This window comes from Hyposmocoma kahamanoa, unplaced genomic scaffold, assembly GCF_003589595.1.
Source record: "Hyposmocoma kahamanoa isolate Upper Pololo Valley unplaced genomic scaffold, ASM358959v1 78, whole genome shotgun sequence".
In the NCBI taxonomy this organism is placed as follows: domain Eukaryota; kingdom Metazoa; phylum Arthropoda; class Insecta; order Lepidoptera; family Cosmopterigidae; genus Hyposmocoma; species Hyposmocoma kahamanoa.
Genome location: NW_020653945.1, coordinates 5,077,054 through 5,086,440, shown reverse-complemented (window position 1 = coordinate 5,086,440; position 9,387 = coordinate 5,077,054). Strand labels below are relative to the sequence as shown.

General features: G+C 36.4%; 1 protein-coding gene across 1 annotated transcript; it reads right to left on the bottom strand.

Moving 5' to 3' along the window:
• Window positions 1–1,921: 1,921 nt before the first annotated feature.
• On the bottom strand, window positions 1,922–4,752 carry LOC113233267 (glutamic acid-rich protein-like). The gene is made up of 5 exons (XM_026468321.1): window positions 4,736–4,752; window positions 4,423–4,531; window positions 3,897–4,011; window positions 2,028–3,476; window positions 1,922–1,929 (listed from the first exon to the last, which is right to left on the bottom strand). The coding sequence occupies exons 1-5, from the start codon at window positions 4,750–4,752 to the stop codon at window positions 1,922–1,924; spliced, it is 1,698 nt and encodes a 565-aa protein (XP_026324106.1).
• Window positions 4,753–9,387: the final 4,635 nt, after the last annotated feature.

Here is a 9,387-nt window from a genome sequence, read left to right as displayed (position 1 = left end):
TCAAGTCAGGATTTGAGTATTATTTAAAGCACTCGAAATCATACTCAAGTCCCTGCCATTAGGGTCGCATTTCCAGTGCTTGTGTTTCCAGTGCAATCCTGACTTGAGCATTGAGTAGAGTTCTAGAATACGACTCTTAGTCTCCAAGGTCTCTCCCTGCACTGGGTCTTTCCACCCTAGAATCCGTTACACAAACATTCTGTTTTGGGGAATAAACAGGTATCGTTGTGGTACCAATGCGTGTGAGCACAAGCAAGATCTGCAGCCTATCAGTGCACACGTGAACCGCTGTTAGACTTTTATTTACCTTTTGGTTTCGGGAAACTAAATGTACTTTTTATTGTTTTATTTTTTTTTTGTTTAAATATTTAGGGATTGATGGATAAATTATTATTGTTTAAATGTTGTAAAACTTACTTTACGTACAACTTTCTCAATAGGCAGCAACGTCCATCCCTTCTCAATAAAAGTACGGTCAGATAGAGTATATCGGCAGATGCCTTCCGCAAGTGAATCCTTTAAACAAAACCATTTGTGTTGAATACACGGTATGTATACAAAAACGTGCGAAATTTCGAGGAATGATTTTTTTTATAATATCAAGTGACGGGACCAACAAGTCGTGTCCTAACCATAAGACTGTGGTAAGCTACACGCCTGTCCATGACAGTTATTGTGCCACTCAGAGCTTTAAATCGCAAAGATCTTGGGGAAACTGCCACTGCACCCGTCACCCTGAGACAAATGGTCAACATACAAATCCCATGTGCCTGTAATTTCACCACCACCTTTCAAAACTGGAACACAGTAATGCTGACATTACTGCTTGGCGGCAGAAATAGGTAAGATGGCAGTACTGCCCTTTCACATGGAGCTCTACTGCTACTAAAAATATATTTCTATATTTTTAGATTTTTTTCTCTTTCGATTTCTATTATCGACCATCATATCAGCCGGAAGACGTCCACTGCTGAACACAGGTCTCCCCCAAAGATTGCCAGACTAGCTGGTCGGAGGCAACGTGCATCCATCTGTTATCCGCCGCCCTTACCAGGTCATCCGTCCGTCTAGTAGGGGGCCGTTCCACTGAACACCTTCCAGTTCGTGGTCTCCAATCTCCCCAACGGCCGTCAGTTCTACGAGTTATGTGCCCTGCCCACTGCATCTGCATCTCCTCATTTCTGATTCGATCACGCCGAGCATTTCTCGCTACATGGCTCGTTGAGAGACTTTGAGCTTTTTTATGTGGCCCATAGTAAGCGACCCCATCTCATCGCTGGCAACACGCACTGCTCGAAGACTTTTGTCTTCAAGGACTGCGGTATTGCGGACGAGAAGACGTCCCGGAGCTTCCCGAAAGCTGCCCAACCGAGTCGGATTGCAGGATTGACCTCTTCCTCGAAGCTGGGTCGGCTTAATTTGATAATCGATACGTACTTGATAATAATATCTTAAAATTGTGATCCTTTTTAACAGCCTGTAGCGACATTCTTTCAAAGTCATCACAACAATTCCCTCTTTGAAATCCCTCTTTTACAATCTCCAGCAAAATAATGTATAGTAATATATTCATTATCTGTCACCTAAGTAGCTTTTTATTTTGATCACTTGATCTCTTTGTTAAATGAAATAATTATAAAACATAAATTCCTTTCTATTAATTTACGCGATCCTGCCTCGCTTAGAAGCACTCGAAGCATAACATCACTGGCTAAATTTGCGAATCACCGTATTATAAAGAATAAAAAATTACACATGTAATAAACTGACCTTCGCTAATTTTGCTTTTTCCTGGGATTTAGCTACCTTAGTGGTAAGTATTTCTGATGGGCGCTGAAGCACATCATCCGTAAATGTTGTATTACAAACAATGTCAGCTACACGTTCCTTTTTTTCGGGTGTTCCGCGTATTAACGATATGTTAGGTTTCTTAATTATTTTGTTTTTGTACACCATTTCAGATACTGATAAAGATTTTTCTTTAGTTTCTTTAAGATGACGTTCAGATTCGGATTTGAGTGAATTACGAGATTCAATATTTTCTAGTTTCTTGTGTCTCGGTTTAATTGCAGCTGGTCGAGTAATGCTTTTGCTCTTTAATGGTTTAGGCTTGGTTTTATCCATTTTACCAACCAATAGTTCATCATCAGCGGGAATAACGTTAATCTTGGTTTTCGAATTATTCAATTTTTCTTTCTTTGCCCCGTCAAGGGTATGTTTTTCTTTTTGACCTGATGCCAAATACCTTATCTGTTCTTCATCCGATTTTCCTTCTTTTTTTCCATGTAATAATTCCTTTTCAAATGTTGGTAATTCTTTTTTTTTATAAGACTTGTCTTCATTTTCTACTTGTTGTTCCTGTAATCCTTTTTTATGTGGCGATAATGATTTTTCCTTATCAGAAATTTGTTTAGATGGCAATAACGCTTCTTCTTTATCAGAATTTTTTTTAGATACCGGCAATCGCTTTTCGACTGCCGTTAATACTTCTCCCTTGACAGGCATTTTTTTTTCTTTTCCAGGTTCCAGGTACCACTTTTTTTTATTTTGTTCTTCTTCTTTGTGTAAACCTTCTTCCGGAAACGATAATGTTTTATCCCTATTTGAAATGTCTTTAGGTGATACTATATCATTACCAGATCTTTTTTTACCTTTTCCAGGTGACGACAATCCTTTCCCAGGTAATGTTTTTTCTTTATCTATTTTTTCATTTTCATTCTCTTTTTTCTTGTTGTATGTACGTTCTTCATAATTTACCCCTTTTCTATCCTTACCTGAAGCCTCATTATCATTATATTTCTGACGTTTTTTTTTATCCTGATTGATACCGTCGTCAATTTTAGAAAGTTCTGTCTCGGAGGTTTTTGATAGCTTTCTTTTACTATACTTTTCCTTTTCCCCTGTAGAACTATCTAAAATACCTTCTTTTCTTTGCTTCTTGTTTAGCGTTTCAGCTTTTTCTCTCTTTTCGTCAAGTTTTTTCTTTTCCATGTCGTCATCTTTATTTCCTGCAAAGAATCTCTTATCATGGGCCTTTTTGGTTTTTATACAAATACCAGATTCTTCCTCTAAAGCCGTATCATCGTATTTAGGTGGCATAAGAATGTTGGAATCTTGATTTACTGGTGATTCGACATCGCTTAATGATTTGTCATCCAATTTTAATGATGATATCAACGGTGTTATTCTAGGGTCTATTCTTGGAAGTTTTGATTTTTGTAGGTCTCGCCTTATGTTGGATAAAGATACAAACGTATTTTTTTCTTTTTTTCTTCGCCGTAATAGTTTGCCCTCCGATTTTAGCCTAGAGTAAACCAACTCTTCTTTCGTCTTTGGGAATGGATCCTTTGCTTTTGCTTGACAATGTTCGCAAATATTATTCGGAAAAATTCTCTCAGCAACTGAGAGTTGTCGCACTGTTTTTTGTGCGTGATGCATTATATATCTACAACGTGGACAGCTGACTTCATTTTGATCTGAAATAAAAAAATTATCTTGTTTGATTTTGAATGATTGAAATCTTTGAAGGGAGTATAGGTGGATATAGTATAGGTGCGCGTATTAGTAAATCTGTATGCGGAACGACGTTGCGTAGTGTGATCCAGAATCGGGCTTGATATTGTTCTCTCAACTGATCAATTGGTACTGTCAACAAGCTATTCATGAGAAAAGATTTTTGCTATATTCGACGCTTCTAGTACTCTCACCTTAGCTTATCCCTTATTGGCTTTTGTTCCATAATGGATCGAATGGGGCTACAAAAAGAATTCATGAGGATTATCGTATTTTTAACGTCTATTTTCTTCTAATCTGTGATCTAATTACAACACTGTTTTCCCATTGCTACCACAATTCCCCCGTCTGAAATTTCTGGATATTTCTATTTTAAAATTTACCTATGGCTGATACAATGTCGGCGGTCATCATCTTTGTATTGTTAGTGTATTCTGTTTTGAAGTCTTCGTTACCATCACTGTCACCTGCATTTCTGGTGCCATTAGTGTCGCTAGTCTATAAAAAATGAAATGAAGACTGTTGTTGAACACAAATATAAATAATAAATAAACGCAACGCACTATAGAATCAGAGAGTATGATTAGGTATTTTTACTAACACTGCCCAATACTCATTTCTGCCACCAAGAAATAATGTGAGCATTATTGGATGTACCTATGACCTACTACTAATAACTTGTCACAAGGCGCCGGGTGCAGTGGCAGTGCCCGTCAGATCTTTGCAATTTAAAGGTCTGTGTGGCACTGCAACTACTACTGCGTGTCGCTTACCACCAGGCGCGCGACTTGCTCGTCCCGTCACTAACTTGGTGTTATAAAAAACACAGGTACTTCTTCACTCGTTTAGTTATTAGTTTTTATGACGATTTCAATGAACAAATATTATTTATATACGTTTCAGACATACCTTAGTATTTTTACTCTGACGATAGATAAAGAAACATGTTTTGAGATCTACGTCCTTTTGAACTCTGATAGTAGAAGTTTTGAATGTACTGCGACAGTGGTGGTTTTTCCTTTAACAATAAACAAGAAATTAAATCATGTGCTTATTATTTTAACAAATAAAGTGTACGAAAATCATATTGATGGTCATAATTCATTATTTAAGCATAAATACAAGGTCTCTACGTTGTTTTAGCAGTTCGTTGGATATACCAACAGTTGGAATGTTGTCATTGACAAGGAACCTGCACAAGTAAAAGCACTGAGATATTTACCGATCTTCCTTAACCATATTAATATTAAAATATTAAAGAATACTAATAAAAGTAATGTAAACTGTATTTGGAACAAATCAATTTACGAGAACTTAATAAATTGATTGCCTCAAAAACGTTTCAATGCAATTAGTTACAATAATAATAACAATAAATTATTCGGAAGTCACTAATTAAATGTATTTAAATTAATATACTCAAAATACAATTAAAGCTTATAAAAAATTGTTAAGGCTTTTCACATCGAAAACCAATTTCCGTAAGCATCAAAAGATCATCACGCCAATGTGACAATCTATTTCTAGAATGACACAAAACTATTCTTTTTCGTTTTGTATTAAAGAGGTGGAAAAAGGATAAGTCGTCAGATTATACAAATTGAAGCACTGGCAGCTATCCGAACTTGTAGCGCTCTGTAGTATGAAAAGTTGTAAGTAGCAGTAGAACTCCTCGAGAAAGAGTTCGTCCAGGGAAGTACTGTCACATTACCTATTTCTGCCGCGAAGCAGTAATTGCTCACTTTACAGTGTACCGGTTTTGAAAGATAAGGGTTCTGGTCAAATGACAATACGGCACATTTGTTTCAAGGTGACGGGTGCAGTGGTAGTGCCCCTCAGATCTATGATATTTAAAGCTCTGACTGATGCAACTGTTATGGACAGGCGAGTCGCTTACAACCAGGCGCACGACTTGCGTTCGTTCCGTCACTTGGTACAAAAAAAATCTATTCTATTCTATTCAAATCAACAAATTAGAATCTAAAAACTAACACGGTAATTTACTGAACATGGTACTTTTAAGCGTTTCTTTCAATTACAATGCTCATTCCATTAGCATTGATAAGTTATTATTAAAATTGAGCCTTATCTATATAGATATAAAGATTAGTCTCAACCTTTAGTGGGCTATCTAGACATCTCCTGTACTTCACAACTGTGGCCCACCGTACCATAACATGACTATTTGATTTAGTAATCTGTGGATAATGCTGTTAGCTAACCATATAATTACATTGTTTTTGTAACTCCGTATTGTGAAATTCTCTGTTCAGTTGTTCTCCCAAATAAATAAACAAAAACCTAACCTTACTTTTCTACTGCAAGGTTAAATAACGTACTTTGATGTACCAATTACGAGCATATATAACTGTGTTGTCATATTACAAGATTTGCCTAACAGTTGTATCCATAACGCAAATTACTTTAAAAACAACAACAGTGAGGCCTAAACTCACCAATATATTTTACTCAATATTTTGGTTTCCACCACGCCATAGACATTTTCGATATTGATATATTGAAATAGGATCTTTTCAGCCGGCTGTGGGCAATAGAATCTTAAGTGTATAGTGCTTCTGACTGAGCTGGAGTTTCCTACTGAGACAAAGAGATACTTACCAAAGTGGGTTCTGCAGAAAGAGCGTTTCGAATTCCACTAATCAAATTCTTATAGAACATTCCGAAGTTTGGTTCTTAACCCCACTTATCGGTGTATATAATGCAACTCCAAAAAAATTTCAATAAATTCCTAATCCGCAGTGCGACCGCTTACAGATAGGTTGATAATCGCAAGACACTGTACTGCTAAATGATTAATTACTTTTTTACTACGACATGTTTTTTTTATTTTCTCGATATTTCGGAACGGTTACACGCTTCATGGTCACGGGTTGACTGGCCAGCGGCAGATAACATGCTTTAAGAACAGACATATTCTGTCTACCCTCTTTCGTTGTCCATAACTACCTTCATCTCAATTACTTATAGCATTACTGTTGTCAGTCATATTGTGACACGTGAAACTGAACTGAAGACGAACCATTTTTGTTTTTATTATTGTTTTATATACACTAAACAGATTCCACGTACTGGATGCTTCATTGTACTACTGCATACTTGCATATCTTCTGCAATGGCCCCTTAGTTACTTTCGACGGTACGGTGATGATTGAAAAACAGTTTTAATTATGTTTTTAAAAATAAGACCTTATTTACAATATATTGTGTCATTTGTCACACCTACCAACCATAAGCGAAAGAAGATACATATACCGAAAAATTGTCACTACAGCACACAGAAATATTCGACCCCAATGCCACGTGATGAACAGTAATGATGTGGCCTGGAATGTAGTATATATATCTGGAACTCTCACTCTTGTCTTAAAAAGGCCCAAGTTTTACGTCTATGGACTTGAATATATCGTAACTGAGACCACACGGCAAATATAATGGTCATACACTAGTTTAGAAACGCTCTACTATTAAACAAAATTTACCAACGGTCAACAATCAATCGAAACGCAAATATTTCTTTTTTATTTTAAGCAAGAGACAAACGAAAAGATGAGCCACTTGAAGGAAGGTGGCCGTCGTCGTCCATGCACAGTAGTATTTAGTAGCAGTAGAGCTCCTTGTGAAAGAGTTCGTCCTTACTTCCCTGTAAGTACGGTTTACTTACCTATTTCTGCCGCCAAGCAGTAATGTGAGCATTATGACGTTCCGGTTTTGAAGGGTAAGGGTGCTGGTGAAATAACAGGCACATAGGACTATTCAACTTATGTCTCAGGGTGACGGGCGCTGTGGCAGTGCCCCTGAGATCTTTGCGATTTAAAGCTCTGAGTGGCACTGCAACTGTTATGTACATGTACAGGCGTGTCGCTTACCATCAGGCGCACGAATTATTCGTTCCGTCACTTGATATCATAAAAATAAAAAATTTGAAACACCAGAGAAACTGTCTATAAGTTGCCACGGACGTGGTGACCGCGTGTTCATTGTGTGTCAAGCGTCTAAGATATGGGGATGGGCTCCTGTGACGGGACGTGCGATGAAAACGTTATGATGGTACCCGTTTGAAATTTTCTCATTATACAGATGGTAGAACTATACAGTGAACCGTAAGAAAACAAAAAGTAAGTTTGGGATCATAATATAACTTACAATAACAAATGTGTATTCACATGCCGTGGCACAATCAAGTTATCTCCACATTTCACCGTTAATATTTACCCGTCCAACGATCTTACGCAGTAATTTACACGCACTAGAACTTAATTACATCAAATGACAATAATTAGACTGTGGTAATTACAAATAATTGCGGTAACTAGTTGGTGGCGTTTGATTGATTAGTTTCTTAACTTTGGCGGCTTGTTCAATTTCGGAGAAACGATTACTGGAGTGGTTGCAAGGGTGCGTTCCAATTATATCGTGACGATAGATAGTCGTGCAGTTTGAAGTGTCGTGACTTGTGTATTTAAAGTTGTGTAGTTGTTCACATATAGTACAACACGTTTAACTGTCGTTCACGACTTTTTTGACTTTACTACGATTAAATGTCGTGACAAAGGGAAGAGCTAGAACGACAGTCGTCAAACGATAAATTAAACGTCGCGATAAAATTGTGGCGACAGATAATAGCAAATTTAAAGGATTCAGTCGTGTAAACGACGTCGACTGCCGTCACGATCTAGTGCGAACAGCTAGACACGACATCGTTCAACGTTAAAATAAACGTCCACGACACAGTAACGATGGATAGTCGTGATATGGGAAGAGGCTAGACGCGACAGTCGTCCAACGATAAATAAAACTTTACGACTTAATGGGAAAGCGCCCTTATAGTACTGGTATTAGACGCAACTGACACTGCGTTAACTAAAAAATTGCAAGATTTCATCAGAAACTCAACTTTTCCTTTTCAAACATATACATAGGTTATTCATCATAGATTATAAATATATCGTTGTTACTTTTTGTGTTACTTTCTTAATATTTTTAGATTAATTTGAACTACACTCAGTTTGAAGTTACGTAATATTACTTTTGATGACTCATTAGTTATAGTATTTTGCCAAAAAAATATAACCGTAATATTTTTAGTAACCAAGAGGAACACCTTATTTAAAAAGACTAATATTTTATATATATTTTCTCAATGTAGATAAGAAAGGTAAGTTTAATTTGCAATACTCTTTAAAATTTATTACTTCAATAAACTCACAAACTTATCTATACAAACACCTTTGTACTGGTGAAAATCACTCCGAAGACCAAATTTGCGTCGTATCTTTTTTAATAAAAATACGAAAACGTCAAAGCGTTGCTCATTGTGCTTGGAAAATGGTTCCGTATTGTAGCAAATTCTTTTCAACGCAGTTTTATTTTACATTATCGTCTGTTTGATTAAAAGAAGAGTACTATTCAACTTTGTACGTGCAAAAAAATTTTACAATATAAGTACAAAAGGTATATGGAATTGAGAAAACAGGATTTAAAAGTTCAAAAATTACTTAATAGAAACAATAAATTTATGTTCTCATTTATATGTGGATAACTAGTTATTATGTATAAATAAAAATAACCCCATTATTCGCAATAAGATATTTTCAATTTACAGAATTACAGACAGAAACCGAATTACAGATCATAGAAGGGGTGCGGAATTTGGATGAAAAAGGATATGGTAGGCTGGGGGGGTAGGTATTATATATCAGCATATTTATTAAAGCTAGATATTATTGTTTTCGATAAACAATGCCAGTACATTCATCGTAAACATCTTTGTTTCATAAATATAATAAACTTGTTATGAAGATGGGAGTGGGACACTGATTGCCAGAAGTTCAGATATGTATGTTACCATTCCGA

Coding starts and splice junctions, on each gene's coding strand:
- LOC113233267 (XM_026468321.1), bottom strand. Junction 4,012..4,422: donor GTCAGAGTAAAAATACTAAG/GTATGTCTGAAA, acceptor CATTTTTTATAG/ACTAGCGACACTAATGGCAC. Junction 3,477..3,896: donor CGACATTGTATCAGCCATAG/GTAAATTTTAAA, acceptor TTTTTATTTCAG/ATCAAAATGAAGTCAGCTGT.